The sequence below is a fragment of the Heptranchias perlo genome, chromosome 5 (genome assembly GCF_035084215.1).
Source record: "Heptranchias perlo isolate sHepPer1 chromosome 5, sHepPer1.hap1, whole genome shotgun sequence".
NCBI classification, from domain to species: Eukaryota; Metazoa; Chordata; class Chondrichthyes; order Hexanchiformes; family Hexanchidae; genus Heptranchias; species Heptranchias perlo.
This window is the reverse complement of record NC_090329.1, coordinates 99,053,999-99,077,985: the sequence shown is the minus strand read 5'-3', so window position 1 is coordinate 99,077,985 and position 23,987 is coordinate 99,053,999. Positions and strand designations below refer to the sequence as shown.

The window sequence follows — 23,987 nt, the reverse complement described above, 5'->3', positions numbered from 1 at the left end:
ACATTGCTTTGATTATTGTTTGATTTATTATAAATTGAAAATTAAACACATTATATGCTAAAAATTCCTTTTTTTTCTTGGAAACTGATGTGGAATGTTTACTTTCATGCCTTGAGATACACCTGGAAAGTTGACTTGAAGATGAGTATGGTGAGATGTAGGGGACCTCAATCCCCTGGCTGTGCCCCAGGCCAAATAAGTCTTTGATAAAAGCTCGAATGCAAGGGAGGTGAAATAACTGGTACATGTAAAACATCATAATTAATGGATAAACAACCATAATTTACTGATGTAAATTCAATCCCCCAACCCACAATGAAATCAACACATCACATGAACAGAAATATTCACATAAAATCAAGAGAAAAAAAATAGAAGACTGTTAATCACAGTTCTTTGTAACAGCTCACTTTTAAAAATTGGTGTTGAAAGGAATACTTTCATCTTTAACTCTTTCCCAGCCTGGGGTATTCGCCAGAATTGAGCTGAAAGCAGACTGGACGTACAGTCATTTCTAATCTGCATGATGTACATTTGACTCTGAAGTTTAGATTTTCACAAGCACAAACCTGACGACCATCCAAATCTTGCACAATTATTCACAACAGGACATATGAATTCCCTTTAACCTGTATGACTGAGTCTCAATTATTAAGTCTGTAAAGCTAAAAAGTCAGTTTAATACTATCGGCTTTTATGCCTTAAAATGGTTCATTTCAGGTTGTCCATATTGCAAGGTAACTCCTATAAATCTGTAGACCGCTAAATAATACACATCTGTTCTATAAACTGGACATTGTGAGAATTTGGATAACTTCCAGGTTGTCAACTGAAACCTTTATCATACTGTTACTTTATTAAATGTAAATTTATTACATTTTAATTCATTTTCCAAGTTATATGCCTGCGAGGATGAAGTGATATGACAGGGATGAAAGGTCACAGCTGACGGTGACATCTGACCTAAAGGATTACAGCATCAGCTGATATCGTATCACAATATACAGTTTTGCTGCACTTTCCCTGTTGATATATAAAACATATACTATATATTGTAAGAAACAGTCCTAAATAATCAGCTTTACTAGGTTTCAGGCTGTGATGATGCACTTTTGACTACTGTCGTCAAAACTGCAGGGATTCATTCCAGTAAAAGATTTATTGATTTCTGATCATCGTGATGTAAAGCCAAAATCTACATTTTATCTTGGTGAGCCATGATTGTGTTGAGATCACAGTTCTCCCATTAATCGTGTTCAACCAGCTTGTTATATCAAATTCAAATATTTTTAACAGTACTTTTCTAAGCCAGTTTTCTTAATCATCCTCTAAATTGATTCACGATGAGGAAGTCTGTAGTCATTCCTAATCCAAACACTTCTCCCATCCGGTAATGACTACCATCAATCCAGTTTCAAAAATGATACCTGTGAGAGAAGGAAAAAAATAATTAGACACTGATCTAAGTTTCATAAGTAAGCAAGAGTACAAACACTGATAGAAAACAAAGTCCTCTTGGAGTTCAAACCTGCCTCAGCGTATATAACTCAGGATGCCATGCAAACATATTATGAAAGTCCTATTTGTAAGGCCAAGGGTGGGTGCTGAAAGAAACACATGTCCAAACTGAAAGGATTGGTTCTTTTATACGAAAGAGCAATCATACTGAAGGATACTGACCCTAAAATTCCACGGAGGTTCTTGGAGGTATGACGGAAGACTGACAGAACCCCCAGGGAGGCGGCCGTTTCCACTCATTCATGCCATTTCTCAGGGGGTTTGTGCCAGAGTTATGGAGTGAGATCACTGAACCCCCCACAGAGCGTCAGCTCCACTATCCTCAGGTTTCCCTAGTTTTCTGATATGATCATCATACATAACTAACTCCTAACAGTCTATAGGCTTTCAAGACCCAAGCCTGGCATCAGCTTTCAACCTTGTGGGAGCTCTATATCTATGTTTCTCAGCAATAAAAAAATGAGCTTTAAATTGAATTTTTGGACCTGTCTCTTTGACTGGATTTGCCAAGGAAGATCCTGTTCTATATTTGTTTTTGTACCTGGATCAAGTATGAAAAGATTCAATTTTTAAATAGTCAATCTCTTGTGACGGTGCACACTGGGAGTCAAGACCGAGTGCAGTTTGCAAGTCAAACAGGTTTAACTAATCAGGACCAGGACCGGGGGGGGGGGGGGGGGGGGGGCTGTGACAACAGAGGCCAGAAAGGGCAGGTAGAGTGGAGTGAGTGGGAGGGGGAAAGTAGAGAAGGGCATGTGAAAGGCAGGGGGGGGGGGGGGGGAAGAGAAAGGAGGAGGGGGTGGATGGGAAGGCTGAAGCACGGAGCGCACTGCGAAGAGAGTGGATCGTGAACCACACGGACTGTAGCGGTTCAAGAAGGCGGCTCACCACCACCTTCTTGAGGGCAATTAGGGATGGGCAATAAATGCCGGCCTTGCCAGCGACGCCCACATCCCGTGAACGAATAAAAAAAAACAAGTGGGAAGTTGAGAATTTGGTGAGAGTGGGAATTAGGTGTAGAGGGGGAAGGAGGTGCTAATTTTTTCTTTTAAAATCAACAAAATAAAAACAAAACAGGCTAAAAAGTAATTATCTATAAATAAATATAGGCTAAGATATGGCAGAGCAGGTTGTGTGTCTGGACTGCAGTATGTGGGAGTTTGTGGACATCGAGAATGTCCCGAGCGAACACATCTGCAGCAGATGTCTCCGCCTCGAATCGCTCCAGCTCACAGTCTTTGAGCTGGAGTGCGAGTTGGAGATACTCTGACACATAAGGGAGGGGGAGGAGTATCTGGGCAGTTTGTTCTAGACCTCGGTCACACCCGGTAGAGAGGTACAGGATCAGGTCCTAAACCCGCGACCTCTACCACCGAGAAGGACAAGGGCAGCAGGCACATGGGAACACCACCACCTGCACGTTTCCCTCCAAGTCACACACCATCCCGACTTGGAAATATATCGCCGTTCCTTCATTGTCGCTGGGTCAAAATTCTGGAACTCCCTACCTAACAGCACTGTGGGAGAACCGTCATCACACGGACTGCAGCGGTTCAAGAAGGCGGCTCACCACCACCTTCTCAAGGGCAATTAGAGATGGGCAATAAATGCTGGCCTTGCCAACAATGCCCACATCCCATGAATGAATAAAAAAAAACAGGGGTGGTGTGACCAAAAGTGTACAGAGTAAGGGGAACTTAGGTGAGATAGAGAACGAGCCTATCCAACAGGTACAATGTACTTGCTACCTGTGAGGATAAGGAAAAAGATTGTCGGAAGGGCAGCCAGAATGCTGACCATGGCACCCTGGAGCAGGAGGCTGCCCAAAGGGAGAAGGAGGAGGAGAAGAAGCGTGATGTGGTAGTTGTAGGGGATTCAATAATTAGGGGGACAGATAGCTTCCTTTGTAAGCAGGATCGAGAGTCCCACAGGGTATGTTGCCTACCTGGTGCCAGGGTGAGGGACATCTCAAACCGGCTTGAAAGGATACTGGAGAGGGAGGGGTAGGATCCAGTCGTCGTGGTCCATGTTGGGACCAACAACATAGGAAAGAGTAGGCAAGAGGTCCTGTTCAGAGAGTACCAGGAGCTAGGAGCTAAATTAAAAAACAGGGCCTCGAGGGTTATAGGGGGCTAAATTGGGCCGCGTAGTGCCCATCGTATAGGTGCTACGCGGACTCCTAAACTCCGAAAATGGAGTCCGGAATGCGCGCGCACACTTCCGACGTAACTTGCACAGGACGCCATCTTGGTGAAGGTGGCTGCACATGCGCACTTCACAAATGCCAGCAGCATGTAAAGTAGGGAGAACATGCGGTAGATCAGTGTGCAACGCTGATTTAAAGGGACAGATGCGATTTTGGAACTTCATGCTCCAGCCAATGCACTGTCATAACCTCGCACAGCTGACCAGGTCTTAAACAGCATGAAGAACCCCCATCAGCGCAATTTAAAGGGATCATGCAGGAGTTACAGGTTAGTTCCTGGATTATTGCTTCTAGCTGCTGAAGCATTTGTATCTAAATTTGGAGGTCTCCTATACTAGGGGACATAGCCTAAAAATTGGAGCCAGGACTTTCCGGAGCGAAGTTAGGAAGCACTTCTACACGCAAAAGGATGGTAGAAGTTTTGAACTCTCTTGTGCAAACGGCAGTTGATGCTAGCTCAATTGTTAATTTTAAATCTGAGATTGATAGATTTTTGTTAACCAAGGGTATTAAGGGACATGGGGCTAAGGCAGGTATATGGAGTTAGGTCACAGATCAGCCATGATCTCACTGAATGATGGACCAGGCTCAAGGGGCTAAATGGCCTACTCCTGTTCCTATGGTGGGTAAAGATTGAGAGCAGGAGCTCAGGGGAGAAAAGGGAGACAATGGGAAGAATGGGCGAGAGGTGGAGAAAAATGAGGGGCAATAATGGGAAGAGTGGAAAAGGGGACTGGGGAAAAAATGGAGAAGAGGGAGAGCTGTGTGAAGAATGGGAGAGGGGAGCTAGGAGGGACAGAATGAGAGAAATGGAGAAGAATGAGAAGATGGGGGAAAATGAAGGAAGATGGGGTTTAAATTGAAGATTATCGGCATTCAGCAAATCTTTTTATATAATAGGCTTCAGTGACCACCACAGAGTGGGGCAGAGCATACTGGTGGTGGGCTCCATGAACAGAGCAGGTGAAAAGCCCAGACAACACACATTAACCGGGGCAGATGCTGATGACGTGAGCAGGAGAGAGAGAGACTCGCCTGAGAGGGAGATGATACTTGGCAGAAGTGGCGAAGCAGAGCAGAAGGAAAACAGGATGCAGCAGACATAATTTTTCAGGAGCTAGTCTAGGGAAAGGCCCAGGAGATTAGCAAATTGGCAAGAAAGAGGAGAGTTAGAGAGGCGGAGTGGTATGCTCTGACAACCGTTGCAACTGCGTACTATTTTACAAATAAGATTAAAGTGAAAAGCTCCAGCAAAAGCTTTTATGCTGAAACTCCGCAAGGTTATTGAAAAAAAACAAAACGGCCGTGGAGCTGAGGAAGTTGTCAAATTCACACCACGGCAGCACCCAGTAGTCAGCTGTGTGCAGACTGAAGGCATTTTTTAAAACGCATATATAAAATAGTGGCTATTTTGACATACTGCCATTATGTGACAGGCAGAGAAAACCACACCTTTGACATCAAAACCAACGATTATAGCAACACCTAAAGGCATAAGTAAGTAAATGTGAACACTTCTATAATCATACTTATCATAGCAAGATGTTGACATAGGAGATTTCAATGCACTTTCAATGGGTGGTGCACCTCATGAACTGAATTTAATATATTGAAGATGTTGGGCGCGAAACTGGGCCGTGTAGCACCCGTTGTTTCGGCGCTACACGGCCTCTCCGACATCCAAGATGGCGCCTTGGATGAGCATGCATGTTTCCTGCGTGACGTGCGCCAGACACCATCTTGGTATAGGAGTTAGCGCAGGCGCAGATAACAAACACTAGAATCATGTAAAGTAGGGAGAAAATGGCTTCAGTGTGCAACGCTGATTTAAAGTGATTTTGGGACTTAACGCACAACTCAACGGACGGTCTTAACCCCGATCATATGAACGTGTCTTAGACTGCCTGGCAGACTCCCCACCAGTGCTATTTAAAGGGACCATGCAGGATTCACAGGTTAGTGGCAGGATTATTGCTTCTGGCTGCCAAGACATTTGTATGTAACTGTTTTTGGAGGTCTCCTAGACTTCAAAACTAGGACACGGGGACTTAGCCTAACATTTAGAGCCAGGACGTGAAGGAGTGAAGTTAGGAAATGTTTCTACATGCAAAGGGTGGGAGACGTTTGGAATGCTCTTCTACAGACGGCAGTTGATGCTAGCTCACTTGTGAATATTAAATCTGAGATTGATAGATTTCTGTGAACCAAGGGTATTAAGGGACATGGGGCTAAGACGGGTATATGGAGTTAGGTCACAGGTCTACCATGATCTCATTGAATGGTGGAACAGGCTCGAGGGGCTAAATGCCACGGCCACTTGCTGCCTCTTGATATGCGTCACCTTCTCCTGCAAGAAAGCGGGACGTGTGTCTGGGTGATGTGCCTGTCATGGTTGAATAGCTGCCAGTGTGTGTGGCCTGTGAATTGTGGGTGGGCAGCTTGAAATAGTGGTAATGTGTAAGGGTGAGAGGAAGCATCTGATTGGAAGAGTTGAGTACTGATGGAAAGAGTTTGTTGGTATGTGGGGGATGGGGTTTGTAGTGCGTGTTGCAGTTGGTAGGAGACGCCACTTGACAGTTGACCTCACTCACCTTGACCACTCATGTCAAAGCACTGAACTTCTTCCTGCACTGCATCCACGTTCATGATGCCGTGTGCCTGGCATTGACTTTGTCCCCTGCTGCCTCCCACTGCCTTTTGATTATACGTCTGGAGGGCCTCTTGCTTCCCCCCCTGCGGATATAGGATGTCCCTCCTTCTGTCCACCGCTTGCACCCGAGGTCTCTTGTGCATCAGCAGAGAACCTTGGTGCATGCACTCTCGCAGACCTAGTACCAACTCAGACTGGCAGATTGGTGAGGTCTGGCGTGCAGATTGGAGGATGTGCTACCTTTATTCAATGTTTTAACATAACTCATCAGTGTGTAAACATCGGGGTGGGATCTGCAACTGTGCTTTACGTGTGCGATGTCTGATCTCCGTTCAGACTCCGTGCGCATAGTAGACTGTTATTTTCAGCAAATAACAGGTACCAGCTACCTTTAAGAGATTTCTAAGAATCATCCTCCCTTTAAGAGATGGAGCTCCCTCTGGTGGTGGAAAGTGCAAACTGCATTGATTCCATGTGCAAGGTTTGGAAATGAAGGCTGATTGCAGGTAAATCCTCTGGTGAGTTCAAACTTGCGTCCTACCTGCGTAGGGTCCGTCGGGCGCGGGGTGGTAAGCTCGTCGCATCGCGCTACCACCACCCGAAACAGACCCTTATCCAATTTTCCCCCCGTTTTCTTTAGAATCCTTATCAGTGAAAAGATTTACAACACTAATATGATGCATATTGTTTTGTTGTACGAATTCTCATAAATCCTAAGCATATCAAATATATTGAAACCAAAAGAGTCCTTAACTTTTTTCATTTACAAATCGAAACCATTATGTGCATTTTGAAGATTGCATAAATGATGCAGTTTGCCATCTTAAATATAAATTGGTGTAGCAAAATTTAATCTTCAAATAAAGTTCCAATTATGATAATGTCTTTAAATAATGACATATCACTCTGACGGCCTTGTGGGTAAAGGTGTAGCCTGGTATAGCACTAAGTCATACTGACCAGAACATCATTATGAAGAAGCAATCAGCAAAGAAATTGGAATGCTGAACCATATAGCCAAAACATTAGATGGCAAATGGAGGAAGTTGTGGTCAAGTACTATAGTGATCTGGTCAGATCGCACCTTGAGTTCTGTGTTCAGAGATACAAGGGAGACACATTTAATCCCTGGCGATATTTTAGAGAATTGCCACAAGACTGATCCCTAGCTTCAGAGGGTTGAGTTACGATGAAAGTCTAGAGAAACTTAGACTTTCCAGCCTGGAAAGGAGTCAACTGAGAGGTGATCATATATAGGTATATAATACAGTAAATGGTATCGAAAAGGAGGATCCTGAACATTACTTCAAACTAAACTGTTTAGAACAGAGGACAAGGGAGCATAGGTTCAATAAAAAGCAAATTTAGGGTTGATGCCAGGAAATTCTTCCTCATACAAAAAGAGTAATCAATAGATGGAAATGGCCTTTCTGTAGACCAGTGAAGGTGCATTCTAGAAGCAGTTAGATGCCATGATGGGGAAACTATTGAGTCTTTCTGCATGGATAAGCTAAGATATGTTGAAAGGCTTTCCTTATCTGTATCAATCTGGTGACTTGAGGGCTTTGGCATCATGGAAACATATCAAGCTAGAGACAGCGTTTTCAAAAGAGGAGGAGAGAAAATTGGAACAAAAAAATGAAAAATACATGCTCTATGTAATTACCTGTTATCTACCAGGGGTAAATTTTAACCCTGAAGAACAGGCGGGTTGGAAGTGAAAATTCTCCGATTTCGGAGCAGGAGCATCCAACCCGCTGACTTCCGGGTTTGACCCAGATGCGTCTGGGTGCACGCGCGCTTCTGAAACCCGGAAGTCCCACCGGCACTTAAAACTGACCTGCTTAAAGTACTTAAAGATGTTAACATTTTGTGGTTTGACCTACGCAAGCCATTTTAACTGCTTCTGAATATATCTCCCGTGGCATCTGAAACACGCCATGGAAAGGGAGGCAAGTTCCAGCCGGCCCTCATTTGGACCTTTAAAGCAGCGATTGACACATGTGAAGAAAAGGTGAGTTTTTGCAGCAGGGCAATCAGTTCTCTCAGACAAACCTTTGGCTGGGAGTTCTTTGTGTTTAGACTGAGGTTTCTTTGTTCACACTAAGAATTCTTGTGTTCACACATATTCACCTACATTTTGGACACCCTCAAACTGACAACATCAGGATGGATTTATTCCACAGTACATCTGAGGAGGGGGCACATCACCATCCACGGCAGGCAAGACGTGCAGTTCTGGGAGTTGCAGGTCCACAAGACAGAGGTGCGCCACAAGGACTTGGAGAAGAGCAGAGAGGGGAACAACAGAGGGGCTGAGGTCACAGGAGGCACTACCCATATGAGAGGGTCTACAGACAGAGGCCGAGCTTCCTGGATCTCTCTGAGGAGCAGTGCCTACGAAGGCTCAGTTTGAGTCGCTGGGTGTTCACAGACCACCTTCATGCGGAGCTGCTCCTGGCTGGGCCTGGTGGCCACACATTGCCTGTCGCACTCAAAGTAACCACTACCCTCAATTTCTTCGCCTCCAAGTCCTTCCAGGGCGCCACCAGTGACATCACCTGGATCTCTCAGTCGTCTGCACATAAGTGTATACAACAGGTCATGGACGGCTTCTTTGCCATGGCATCCGACTACGTTAACTTCCCCTGCGATAACATCAGCCAGACCAAAAAGGCAGTGGGTTTCCATTCTCTGGCTGGCTTTCCATGGGTGCAGGGTGCAATTGATTGCAAGCATGTAGCAATCCGAGGACCTGCACATAGAATTATAGAATGGTTACGGCACAGAAGGAGGCCATTCGGCCCATCGAGCCTGCACTGGCTAGTCCCACTCCCCCGAGCCAGGACTGTTCATCAACTGAAAGGGATATCACTCCATTAATGCGCAGCTGGTTTGTGACCACTGGAAGAGGTTTCTGCAGGTGTGTGCCAAATTCCCTGGCAGCTGTCATGATTCCTTCATTTTGCGCGAGTCCAACATCCCGGCCCTCTTCCACGCACAAGGCAGGCTTAAGGGCTGGCTGCTTGGAGACAAGGGATAAACCCCTGCAGACGTGGCTCATGACACCTCTGAGAAACCTCACCAACAAGGCACAGCAGCGGTACAACGACAGTCACATCACCATCAGGTCTGTCACTGAACAAGCCATTGGAATGCTCAAGATGTGCTTCAGGTGCCTGGATCAATTTGGGGGAGCCCTTCAGTACTCACCAGCGAGGGTGTATAGAATAATAGTCGTATGTCGCATCTTGCACAACATCGCTCAACAGAGAGGGTTACAGATGGATGAGGTCCCATGCTCTCATGAAGCATTTGCATCTGCCAGCAACATTGAAGACGAGGAGGAGGACAACGACAGGCAATCCATCGGCAGAGCAGCAGCACACCTGGCTGCTCGTGATGCCAGGGAGTCACTCATACCCAATAGGTTCTCATAAGGAGATCTGCAAACTGAAGATGGTAAAGTACTCAGACCGCCTGGAATGACCACAACCAACGCCAGCCTCCCCCCTCCGCTTACACAAAACAGTCCTACAGTGTCAAATAGGATGCCAAGGTTGTGAATGGTCTGGTTCAGCCTCAGAGAGTAGCCAGGGAGAGGGATGGAGTCGGTGGGTATGGGACTGAGTTTGTGGCGGGCACCGAAGACAATGGCTTCGGTCTTCCCAATATCTAGTTGGAGGAAATTTTTGCTCATCCAGTGCAGGATGTCGGACAAACAGTGTCTCCTCATATCATTTTGTACAGGCAACATGTTAAGTGTAAAAAAAACCACTACCAATCTGATTAGCCTTCCATGATCACTACTTTTGGTGATTCCCCCTCCACGCTATCTGTGCTGAGATTTCCTCCACACAAGCTACCCGAACAATTTCTCATCATAGCCAGTTGTGTTGAAGTTTAACCACTTCAGCCTGAAAGTAGCCAAGCTGAAGTTCACCCCACCAGTAACAACTCCATGTCACAAAGCATTATCCAAGAGAAAAGATAACAGTCACACTCAGAACAAAAGCATGCAAAACAATCTTTGTCATTTTAATTTTCTCCCTCCAGCCCTACTCTCCTGAAGGCAAAGAGTATGGGTGCAGGTAGCCCTTCAGTAATTCATTCAAGTGGTCACTCTCTGTAAGTGTTCTAGACACCAAATGATGGCAGGCTTTTAAAAAATTTGTTCTTGGCCATCCCTAGTTGCTCTGAGAAGGCGGTGGTGGGCTTTCTCCTTGTATTACAGCCGTTCTAATGGCTGTAATACCATTAGGAATTCCAGGATCCTGACCCAGCGGCAATGAAGCAACGGCGACATGCGCTGAAGTCAGGATGGTGTGTGATTTGGAGGTGAATGTGGATGTGGTGGTGTACCCACAACATTGCTACTCTTGCAGGTTGCAGGGGACGGAGGTTCTGTCAAAGTAACTGGCGAGTTGCTGCAGTGCATCCTGTAGATCAGTGGTGAGTATTCCAGCACATTCCCAACTTGAGCCTCGTAGATGGTGGAGAGGCTTTGAGGGGTCAGTAGGTAATCCACACTGCACAGAGTATCCCGCCTCTGTCCTGCTTTTGGTGTTGATATGGCTGGTCCAGTTCAATTCTATTCAATGGTGACCCCTAGGGGGTTAGTATGGGAGGGGGGTGGAATTCGATAGTGGTGCCATTGACGATCAAGGGGAGGATGGGCTTTCTCTTGTAGAGGCAGTCATTACCTGGCATTTATATGACACAAATGTTATTGGCTCGCCAGTTTCATCACAGCCTTTATTCACACGATTTGGATAAACAAGTATTGCCAGCAGAGGTCACTGGACAGTTAGTAAGAGTGTGAACCTTGACTAATTGCTCCCCTTTGTCACTTATCAGCATATTGCAGCTTTGTAAGGGTTGTCAGGGTAGTTATCAGCCTGTGATAGCTCCTATAGCAACCTTTACAACGAACTACTTTCACTTATAACCTACACCCCTAGCTCACATTAGAATCTACATATTTTCTAAAACCTTTTCTGGCAAAACAAATCATTTCCAAACAGATGAACAATGATGGACAGGAAAAGACCCTCTGGTCCATCCAGCCTGTCCCACACAATCATGATACCTTGTGTATCACAATATATACACTCCCCATCCCACATCACGTGATCTCCTGGGAGACACGAAAAAAACAGATAAAAACCCAGGCCAATTTGGGGGGGAAAAATCTGGGAAATTCCTCTCCAACCCCTTTGGCAATCGAAACTAGTCCAGGAGATCACTCTGGCCCGGATAATTCCATGGATTACGTTACCTGCCTTTTGTAAGAGGTGATCTCTGCCCCAGCCAGAAACAGGTCCGGCTCTCGCTTGAAGGAATTCAGCGAATCAGCATCCACCGCACGAGCCGGCAGCCTGTTCTAGAGGTCCACTATTCAATGGGAAAAGAACCACCTCCTGACAACGAACCCAGATCTGGCCTTGTACAACTTAAAATTGTGACCCCTGGTCCTCCCTAATGTATTTAATTGGAACAAAGTGTTAACTGGAGCACAATCTATTCCTTTCATCATCTTATAAACCTCGATCAAATCACTCCTAAGTCTACGCTTCTCTACAGTGTAGAGTCCCAGCTCTTTTATCCTACCTTGATAACTAAGATGCTTTAAACTGGGAATTAGTCTAGTGGCCCTCCTCTGCACCCTTTCCAAAGCCTCAATATCACCCACCATGTGAGGAGACCAAAACTGGACACAGTATTCTAACTGAGGCCTGACCAAGATCTTGTACAAGGATAAAATAGTCTGAACATAAGAACATAAGAAATAGGAGCATCTGCTTCATCTTACAGTCAATTGTCCTATAAATGCACCCCAACACCCTATTTGCTCCAGCCATCGCTTATGTACCTTTAGAGATCTACGCATTAGAAGGCCCAGATCTCTGCACCTGCTTTAATGCTGTTCTCTGAAGGGTGCATGTATGTTGAGCATTTGTCCTGCCCAAACGCATAACACTGCACTTCTCCAAATTAAACATCATTTGCCAGTCAGGAGCCCAGTCCCCCAACACCTCAAGATCCGCCTGAAGCAGTCGAGTATCGTCTACAGTCCTGACACTCGCACGGATCTTGGTATCACCTGCAAATTTGCAGATCGTGCCTCCAACACCCACATCTCGATCATTAATAAAAATAGTAAAGAGCAACGGTCGCAACACCGATCGCTGTGGGACACCACTGGTGACCGGTCTCCAAGGAGATCCAGATCAGTCTATAACTATTTTCTGCCTACAGCCTTCCAGCCAGTTCTCAATCCAGCTCAATAAATTACCACTAATACCAAAGGCTTCGATCTTGTAGAGGAGCCTCTTGTGCGGTACCTTGTCAAACGCTTTTTGGAAGTCTAACCAGATAATGTCTACTGGGCTTTCCTCATCCACCACCTTGGTGACATCTTCAAAAAAATATCATCAAATTTGTTAGACGTGACCTGTTTTGGAAGCCGTGTTTGGTGCCCCCAATATATCCCTCCCTATCCAAGTAGTCATATATTACATCCCTAATGATACCCTCAAGCATCTTTAAGAACATAAGAAATAGAAGTGGGAGTAGGCCATACGCCCCCTCGAGCCTGCTTCGCCATTCAATAAGATCATGGCTGAACTTCGACCTCAACTTCACTTTCCCACCCGATCCCCATATCCCTTGATTCTCCTAGAGTCCAAAAATCTATCGATCTCAGCCTTGAATATACTCAACGGCTGAGAGCATCCACAGTCCTCTGAAGTAGAGAATTCCAAAGATTCACAACCCTCTGAATGAAGAAATTCCTCCTTATCTCAGTCCTAAATGGCCAACCCCTTATTCTGAGACTATGCCCCCTAGTTCTAGACTCTCCAGCCAGGGGAAACAACCTCTCAGCATCGACCCTGTCAGGCCCTGTTAGAATCTTATATGTTTCAATGAGATCACCTCTCATTCTTCTAAACTCCAGAGAGTATAGGCCCATTCTACTCAATCTTTCCTCATAGGACAACCCTCATATCTTAAGTTCTGATCTAATAGCAGCCTTTGTTTTCTTTAGGTTCTCTGTACTTAGCTCTGTTTAGTTGAGTATTAGATGCCTTAACCATGAACAATGGTGCTGTAATATGTCCAGAACAAGCCAATTAATTAAATAAAATTATTAACCTTCAGAACAGTTGTGAATCCTACTTTTTGCATGAGCTGTGACCTATTAAAAAACAAAAGTGAAGTGAAATGGCTGCTGTTTTTTTTCTCAGTTACAAGTAAATCAGTTTATTCCCAAAGGAAATAAAGTATCTAAATGTAATTCACCAGCAACTTTTTTCTTCACCTTATTAGTAATTAAAATGCCGGTGCACTCAATAATGTTATTAGGTTCTGCTGATGGCACTGAATGTAACACTGATTACGTTACTGTTGACTTTCAAAGTTTAACCCCTGTGCCCCACAGAAATACACAATTTACATTTTTGTTCAACTGAATGAAAAAAAGGCAGATAACTCGCCACAGATCATAAGTACAGTATTTCTCATTGCCACACAATGCCTAAGGTTATTTGGAAGTTGGGCGAAAATGAAGGGCAGATTCTGCAGTGACTTTTCTTGATTTATGAGGAAGCCCAGTCTCCTTGGGAAATCAGAACCTGTTGGACAGCTATCTGTGGCTTGAGAAAAGTTTAAATAAATCAACTAGACAGAGGTAGAATTGTCGAGTGAAATACCCCAAGGGAGGCTGCCATTGCAGAACAGCACTGTGAACACACTAGGTGCTGATTTGAGACCAAATAGATTAAGCTTTATATATAAGCCACAAACTCCGTTCCCTAACCACCGATTCCATCCCCTTCCCCAGCCACTGTCTCAGGCTGATCCAAACTGTTTTGTGACTTCAGCATCCTATTTTACCTTGAGCTAAGCTTCTGATCCCATATCCTCTCCATCACTAAGACCGCCTAGTACAGAATCACGACGAACGTAATTGTTCTACAGTGTAAGAATATATTAAGAATTACTAGCCTATAATTTGGTGGAAATATGAAATTTTAATTGGTGTACCAAGTATGTCCTGCTCTACTGATGAAGGCAGAGAAGAATCATTGTATTCTGTTGTGTTACCCATTTCTTTGCTCTAATCACCTTTTTTAAAAAATGACACCCCCAATCTTCTTGAGAATTACAAGGTAGCAGAGTGAGAACCCTGAGTTTATCTAGTGTAAGGTATCCTGCCTAATGGCCTGGGAAAACAGCTGTTTCTGCAGGTGAAAAAAATTCCATGGTATGGGCATTCTCTGACTATCCAAAGGAATGCCTGGAATCTTGGAGAATACCGTATGAAGTGAAAACCAGAACCTTTTCTAGCAGCATCCCTCACCTTGCCATCTGATGAGAACGTTTTACTCATCCATAAATTTGGATGCAGCCACCCGTTGACAGGCCTGTCAATATTAGGGATAGCAGTGACAGCAAGTCACCGATGGAGCATAGTGGTGGCCAGGACCACTTTCTTTCTAGGCCCTTACTGTCCTCTGTGACTGTTATTTTTTTTAAAAAATCTAGGCATAAAACTTCCTTTGGCACAGAAAGAGCTCTGCCTGGCCTGAAAGTTAGGACATTAGGCCACCTTTGAAGTAAGGACAGCCACCTTTTGGGGCTATGCCAGTGATTGATTGTCTTTCTGTTGTTTTTGTTAAATAAGCACTGTCTTAATGCAAAAATGTTTAGCGAATTTTTTTATTGCATTTGAGAAGAAAGTCACAGCACATGTGCATCATTTTCAACACAATCAGACCACATATAAATGATGTGATGATGTATTTCAATGATTTATGTCACTTATTCAAGTGGTTACACTTTTGCAAAGCATTTCTTTCATGAAATTAATAGTCCTTTATATACACATATATATATATATCAATCAGACATGACTAGGTTTTCAACTCATGTCACTGTATCAAGATACCAAAGCTTTATCGTTGTTTGTAACAGGTGCTACTTTATTTAAAAAAATCCTAATAACGAGCTTGTTTAAAAATGATTATAGTATATTAATACAAACTTAGTTTTAACAAAATATGTAGCTCCTGACGTAACTGGTTAAAATATAAGGTTCAAAAATATTCTATAGAATTAAAATAACATTTCTTCATAAAACTGCACTTTTAAAAAACTTTGACCTGTGTCAAAAAAGACAAGTGAGTTTTATCTCTTTGATCAATCACATGTGTTTTCTTGACTAATGTAAGCCAGAACTGTCAACAGGTTTAATACCATTTAAGTAACTGACATTTCCAGATAACAAAATATAACCTTAAACAATACAGGGGCTAAATTGGGTTGCGCAATAGCCGTTTTGTAGGCGCGATGCGGACTTCTAAGGACCCAAAATGGCAACGGGAATACATACGCACACTTCTAGCATGACGTGCGCCAGACGCCATCTTGGTAAAGGTATTTGCACACGCACGGTTAACAAACGCCGGCACCATGTAAAGCAGGGAGAATATGCGGTAGATCAGTGTGCAACGCTGATTTAAAGGGACGGATGCGATTTTGGAACTCAACACTCCAGCCAACACACTGTCTTAACCTCGCGCAGCTGAACAGGTCTTAAATGGCATGGAGGACCTCCCCCAACCAGGGCTATTTAAAGGGATCATGCAGGAGTCACAGGTTAGTTGCTAGATTATTGCTTCTGGCTGCTAATGTATTCGTACTTGTTTTTGGAGGTTTCCTGTACTTGAATACTAGGACTAGGGGACATAGCCTAAAAATTGGAGCCAGGGCTTTCAGGAGTGAAGTTAGGAAACACTTCTACACGCAAAGGGGGGTGGAAGTTTGGAACTCTGTTCCACAAATGGCAGTTGATGTTAGCTCAATTGTTAATTTTAAATCTGAGATTGATCGAATTTTGTTAACCTAAGGTATTAAGGGATATGGGGCTAAGGCGGGTACATGGAGTTAGGTCACAGATCAGCCATGATCTCACTGAATGGCGGAACAGGCTCGCGGGACTAAGTGGCCTACTCGTGTTCCTATCTTCCTATAATAAAGTTTCAATACTCTACAGAGAGTGGGCTGGCTAGCTGACAGACAACAGCAAGGGCACTGGCAGAGTGGCAGGGGTGGGACAGGATTGCTGTCATCCTGAGAGAGGACAGCAGGTTCATGTTCCATGGAGCCACTGCCACTTGCTGCCTTCTGTTATGCGCCGCCTTCTCCTGCAAGAGAACGGGACTTGTGTCGGTGAGTGTCCTGCAAGATGTATGGGTGATGTGGCTGTCATGGTTGAATAGCTGCCAGTGTGCGTGACCTGTGACTTGTGGGTGTGCGGCCTACAACAGTGGTAATATGTGAGGATGAGAGGAAGCAACTGATTGGAAGAGTTAAGTACTGATTGAAAGAGTTTGTTGGTATGTGGGTGATGGGGGGTGTAGTGCGTGGAGCAGTAGATGTTGCTAGTGGTGCAGTTGGTAGGAGATGACAGTTGACAGTTGATTTCACCCACCTTGACCACTCGCGTCAAAGCATTGAACTTCTTCCTGCACTGCATCCATGTTTGTGGTGCTATGCGCCTGACATTGACTTCGTCCCCTACTGCCTCGGGAGCATATGTCTGGAGGGAGTCTTGCCCCCCACAATGTGGATAAAGCATGCCCCTCCTTCTGTCCACCTCTTGCATCAAGGCCTCTAGTCCATCATCAGAGAACCTTGCTGCACATTCTCTCACAGGCCTGATACAAACTCAGATCAGCACATTGGTGAGGTCTAGCGTGCAGATTGGACGATGTGGGATTTAGTAGTGCGCAACCTTTAGTCAATGTTTTAAAATAACTCAACAGTTTGTACACATAGGGACGGGACCTGCATCTGTGTTTTGTGTGTACGACGTCTGATCTCCGTTCAGACTCCGTGCGGACCCGTATCTTATATTGTGCAAATAAGAGGTGCAGACTGCCTTTAAGAGGTGCGAGCCACTCGCGATATCGGGGCCCCCCTGCTGGTGAGCAGCCACTCAACAACGCAGGTAGTCCTGGCTGGACGCCGCATTCAGGTAAATCACCAGGCAGCACGAATGTTATGTGCTGCCTACATCTCAACGACCGGGCGCAGGTTAATCGCACACCGCAACCCCCATGCCCAGTTTCAGGGGTTATCCAATATAACCCCCTATGTATACAATCAAGGCATCACTTTGGAAAGTTTAATTTAACAGACCAAAAAGCTACCCTCTGTATATAACTTCAAACTTATGAAAAAGGTGAAGAAGAAATCACATATGTACTCTACCTTTATAACTTGACCTGTGGTATAAACAGAACAATGTGATTTTATAAAGGTCTTTGCAGCATTTTTGTTGTTGTATGGATATAGAATAACATATATAATAAATCAGTATTTTTTCCATACAAAGAAATCTGGAACTCTCTCCCCAAAAGGCTGTGGATGCTGGAACAATTGGAGCTTTCAAGACTGAGATTGATAGATTTCTGTTAGGTAAGGGTATCATGGGATATGGAGCAAAGGCAGGTAAATGGAGTTGAGGTGCAGATCAGCCCTGATCAAATTGAATGACAGAGCAGGCTTGAGGGGCTGAATGGCCTACTCCTGTTCCTAATGTTTCTATTACTTTATAATGTGGAGATGCCGGTGATGGACTGGGGTTGACAATTGTAAACAATTTTACAACACCAAGTTATAGTCCAGCAATTTTATTTTAAATTCACAAGCTTTCGGAGGCTTCCTCCTTCGTCAGGTGAACGATGTGAAAATATTACTTTATAAGTAGCACAAATGCTATCCTCTTACTCCCTTAAATACTGATATCCTTTAATTCTGAAGATCAATGGAATTTTGTAGAATCTGATAGTGCCATCACTGTTTATCTGTCTCCCTCATGATTAAATAAAACAGGAAGTATCTATGCTACTATAAATTATGCATGGCCCACTGGAAGAGTTAGGCACAATGAACTGGATAGCCTTTTCTTACTTCCTTATTATGACAGGGACCAAGATTGACTTTCCCAAAGCGTTCCCTTCTTCCCTTATCTACAGAAATGCATAATGGTCTGCATGAGCTACTTCCATTCAAAAATGTGTTTTTTTTACAAAAAGACAATGTCAAACTGTCGACAATACTGGATTTAATATAAGGTTATCTAGTCCCTGCACTTAATGAGCCAATGGATGTCAGTTTGATTGCTTTAGTTGTTGTTTGATTAATGAGTCATAAAGTTTGGTTTAATGTTACTGTGTGCTTTTCATTAAAATCTGATGCCTCAGCTTCACTGATGAGAAAACAAATTTAGATGAGATTAATTGTCCCTCAAGTTCAAGAAGTATCTCTGAAATCTTTATCAAAAGTTCCCAACTGTTTTTCACCAATTTTCCAGTAAATATCATTTAACATCAGCACATCTTTAACTCATTGAGGTTGCAAGTTTCCAGTTTGTAAACATCCATAATTACAGCTGCCAGCCTCCCCCTGCAATTTGTTTTTGCTGGTGCCTCCATGTGTACGAGAAGCCCCATGTTGTAAGCACTGGGTGTAATTTGTCTTTGCCTTACACAATATTCTGCATCAATCGAAGCCAGTGTTCGCTCTGCACCAGGAGGTGCTATCAATCTCTTGGCACATATGGTCCTTGTTGCCATCAGGTCTTCAGCACCAGTAGACTGGACTTGGCTGGATTTCATAGACTGTGGAGTAGTAACCCAGTGCCAATCTGCAACATTTTCCAGAGCATGCACAATACGTGGTTTCCCCAGAACCAATTAAGCAAGACCATAATCCCACAGTGTGTGGAGGATACTTAATGCTAAAGAATTCTCTCAAACGCGTGGCATTATGCACTGGAAGTTCCTGTAATTCTGCTTCTCGAACAAAATCCATTCAACAAGGAGATTGGCAAGATTTTAATTTGGAGGGATACATCCCTACAAGATATACTGTGGCTTTTATGAAAAAAACCCAGTATTTCATTTTATTGAGACAGAGAGAAAGAAAGAAAGCGGAGGAAGAGGAGAGATCAATTATGAAATTTAGGTAAAATGTTGAGATACTTTTTAAAAGTTATTCAAATGATAAGTAAGTGCTCACAGCCATAACTCCCCTCATCAAAGTGGGAGAATTAGAAAAATATTTTTGAAAAATTATTGAAAGCAAATATCACAAAAGAGGCAGGATTAAATACAAGGGCCGTAATTTTAGCTCGGAGGCCGGAACCCAGCGCGTCGATAGATATTCGCGTGGGGAACCCGAAGTCAAGTGAGTGCATCGCATTCTGCGATCGCGACTCAACTAAAGGTAAGTATTTGTGCTTCCGGGTTTTCCACACACCAGGCAGCCAGAATGACAGGTTGGCTGCCTGTCGGAAAGGAAAGGAGCTGCAAATCAGAGAGAAGGGAGGGAGGAAGAGAGAGATCGTGATCCGTGGAAGAAATCGGTGGGTGGGGGAGGGAAATGGATGATTTCAGGTTGGCCATGGAGAAGATCCAGGGGTCCACCATCAGGGGGGTGGGGTTTTCGGCCAAACACGGGGTCCTGTTGAGCCAGGTGAGCTTGTTGGGCCTGGACGAAGCACTCCTGCTTCTCCGGGCCCAAAAGCAGTGCAATAAAGGCATTAATCTCACGGATCTGGCCCTTCCCACCTGCTTTCACCTGACGTGAATCAGAAGCGATGGGAAACCCGAACAGGTATGGTTAAATTTGTTTTACATTTCTGATACACGAAAAATTAAGTGCATCAACCATTGCAATGAGATACGTTGTCCCTTTAAGTATCGACCTGCCGGCTTCAAGTGGGGACGGGTATTCGGGTTTCTGTGGCGTACGCGCATGCTAACACACCTGGGTTAAACCCGGAAGTGGGCGCGTTGGAGCCAGGATGTGGTCCCGCTGACGAATTAAACTATTTTTTTTTTTACTACCCACCCGAACCTAGCCCACCCATTCTTGGGGGTTAAAATTACCCCCAAAGTCAATACTTTCAAATTATCTTAAAAAATCCTTCCAGTGGAGCAAAGATTAGTCTCTCTTAAGAATCACCCAGACTTGAGAGCCACATCGGTTTACTTTGTTCATCACAATGCCAAGTGCTTTTGTGGTCCAGAGACAAATTGCAGTAAATAGAATGAACCAACTCTACAGTCAGAGACAGCCCCAATGGGCCACTTGATGTAGAGCTGCTATTGCATTAACCAACAATCACAAGGATACCATTCCAAAAGGAACAGATAGGTGCATCATGCTCACTATCAATAAGATAAATTACAATGGGAAAACAAGCATTTTAATACAACTTCTGAGAACAGGATTAACTGTATGACAAATAAGAGTACAATAAAATTAATCTTTTTTTAAAAAAGACTTCATTAAGTGATATGGTTCAAAAATAGAGTATGCCTAGAACGGTATTTTGGCTTACATACTCCACTACTGATTCCAGCATTCAGCATAATATATGGGCCAGTTATATTGCAGTTTCTTCATTGGTGTGATGCTCTTTTGCCATCACACTGACGGGAAAAGTGCAGCCCTCCAACGACACTGAGGGCTTCTCAGGAGCAGGTAGGCCATTATCGTGGAGGAGGAGGAGCCACACAGAATGGAGCAAAGGAGAGTCAGGCAGCATTGAAGGAAGATGAAGCCTCTCCCATAGAATATAAACAACACAGGACATACGCGGGCCTTAGTGAGGACATGTGTATACGAGTACACTTCATCAGAGAGGCAATAGGGCAACGCTGCCATCTGCTTCATGAGGACCTGCAGCCGAGGGCATCTGCCTACACTGCCTCTCTGTGGCTACAAAGGTGACAAACACGCTCAACTTTTATGGCATCACGGGGAATCTCTAATATCAACCAGGGTACAGTATGGACATGCATTCATCAGGTGACTGACACACTTTACAGGAGAGCTGGGGAATTCAGCGCCGTTGGCATCATAGCAAGGCAGCAGCAAGGTGCAGCGATCCAGTTTAATGGGGTTGCTGGCTTTCCCATGGTCTGGGGTAGCACCCACATTGCTTGGCAAGCTCTTACAGAAAACACTCTCAACTTCCTCAAAAGGGCTTCCAGTCCTTGAATGTACAAGAGTGTGTGACAACATGCAAAGGATCCTTTGAAATCCGGCCCTCTATTACATCTTCGGGTAAGAAAATCACAATAAAGGATGACTTGTGGGTGACAAAGCCATGGACAATGGCGCCACTAAGAGTGGCTCAACAGCAGAAGAGGAGCAATGAGGCACACGCCTCTACCAGGGTGATCAGTAAGAGGACCAGAGTCTTAAAGGGAAGTTTTCACTGTCTAAACCGGTCGGGAGGAGCTCTGTAGTATGCTCCAGCTGGTGTATCACACTTAGTTGTAGCCTGCTGTGCCCTGTACAACTTCCCCATCCAAAAAGGTCTGGATTATGACATTATTGCAGTTGTGGCCCTATCTTCATTGGAGGCAGAACTACATGGAGGAGAGTATCGTAATGACCTGCACTCAGAGGACTCCTCAATGACTGCTCCAAGAGGCATTACAGAACACATCTCATCACATCTCTTCTATGTAATGCAGTCTACCGTTGACACCAGTGCCGTACCTGCTGCCCCCCCACCTTCAAATAAAGGAACAATCTATCAATCCAGCACCCATCCTAGAATATAAACACTTCAGCCCTCTTTGCTCCTACACGACTGCCAATAATCATCACCGGAGGTAAACCAGCACCAAACAAGTGCACCATTTTCTGTATGTCTCTAACCTTCATAAATGACAAAGCACAATACAAAAAAATCATGTCCACGAATGGCTTGTGGGTGACAAGAGAGGAGCAATGAGGCACATTCCACTTTATTAAAACAAATTCCAAAATGAACCTATTCTGTTCCAACACCGTGCTTCCTGTGGATGGCTACATGCGCTTGAAAGCACTCCAATGATTTTAGATTTAAGCAGAAACCTTTCTGAATGCTCTGCTGACATTTCTGCGCAAGATTGCTGCATGATTCCAATGCGATAATCGTTATAGATTTTTTAAAACTGAGCAGTGCAGGACATTGGAAGCCCCACAAAATGAATAAACTGCTACATAAAAATAAGAAACATTACAATACTCAAACAACCCTCCAGGTGGTAATAAAAACAGAAAATGCTGAACATATAGAGTAGCTCTGTCAGCACTAAATGAGACAAGACAGTGGACAAGCTCTGGGTTTGGACTCAATTCACAGTTGGTGAATTTCAGTACCACCATTGTGTGGTGATTTGTGTACTTGGGTAAAGCTATCCAAGCCTTGAAGAAAAATATTAAAAAACCTATTGAACTTACTGTTTCTCTTTTTAGATGTTGTTGTGTATTTCCATAAGACCATAAGAGATAGGAGCAGGAGTAGGCCATTCAGCCCCTCAAGCCTGCTCTGTCATTCAATGAGATCATGGCTGATCTGATTTTTACCTCAACTCCACTTTCCCGCCTTTTCTCCATATCCTTTGACTCCCTTGCTGATCAAAAATTTGTCTAACTCAGCCTTGAATGTATTCAATGACTCAGCCTCCACAGCTTTTTGGGCTAAAGAATTCCAAAGATTCACGACCCTCTGGGAGAAGAAATTCCTCCTCATTTCCGTCTTAAACGGGCGACCCCTTATTCTAAGACTATGCCTCCTAGTTTTAGATTCCTCCATTTGGAGTTCAGCATGCATGATGGTACAATCCGGGATCTTGCTTTCATGGAGGGCCCAGAAAGTGGAGGGGCGATCTTAATCAGCGCTGGAGCTGGAGACTGTAATATCAGCATCTACCCTATCGAGTCCCCTCAGAATCTTATATGTTTCAATAAGGTCTCCTCTCATTCTTCTAAACTCCAATGAGTATAGAACCAACCTGTTCAATCTTTTCTCAGAAGACAACCCTTCCATACCCAGAATCAACCTGGTGAACCCTCTCTGAACTGCCTCCAATGCAAGTATATCCTTCCTTAAATAAGGGCACCAGAACTGTAACGCAGTACTCCAGGTGTGGTCTCACTAGCACCCTGTACAGTTGTAGCATGACTTCCCTGCTTTTATACTCCATCCCCCTAGAAATAAAGGCCAATATTCCGTTTGCCTTCCGGATACCTGCTGCACCTGTATGTTGACTTTTTGTGTTTCACGTACGAGGACACCCAGGTCCCTCTGTACCGCAGCATTTTGTAGTATTTCTGCATTCAAATAATATTTTGCTTTTTTATTTTTCCTCCCAAAGTGGACGACTTCATATTTTCCCACATTATATTCCATCTGCCAAATTTTTGCCCATTCACTTAACTTGTCAATATCCCTTTGCAGACACTTTGTGTCCTCATCGCAACTTGCTTTTCCACCTATCTTTGTATCATCAGCAAATTTGGCCACAAGACACTCTGTTCCTTCATCCAAGTCATTGATATATATTGTAAATAGTTGAGGTCCCAGCACTGAGCCCTGCGGCACCCCATTAGTTATAGACTGCCTTTTTGAAAATGACCCTTTTATCCCGACTCTTTGTTTTCTGTTAGTTACACAATCCTCTATCCATGCCAGTATATTACTCCCAACACCATGAGCTCTTGTCTTATGCAGTAATCTTTTATGTGGCACCTTATCGA

At 44.1% G+C, this 23,987-nt stretch overlaps 1 protein-coding gene across 3 annotated transcripts in view; it reads right to left on the bottom strand.

Moving 5' to 3' along the window:
- Positions 1-261: 261 nt before the first annotated feature.
- ube3d (ubiquitin protein ligase E3D) overlaps positions 262-23,987 on the bottom strand; it is a 228,799-nt gene continuing 205,073 nt past the window's right edge. For all 3 annotated transcript variants that reach the window (XM_067984912.1, XM_067984916.1, XM_067984913.1), the window contains one exon: positions 262-1,427. In XM_067984912.1, coding sequence (XP_067841013.1) covers positions 1,415-1,427 — 13 coding nt within the window. In that variant the 3' untranslated portion in view covers positions 262-1,414. The remainder of the gene's footprint in view (positions 1,428-23,987) is intronic.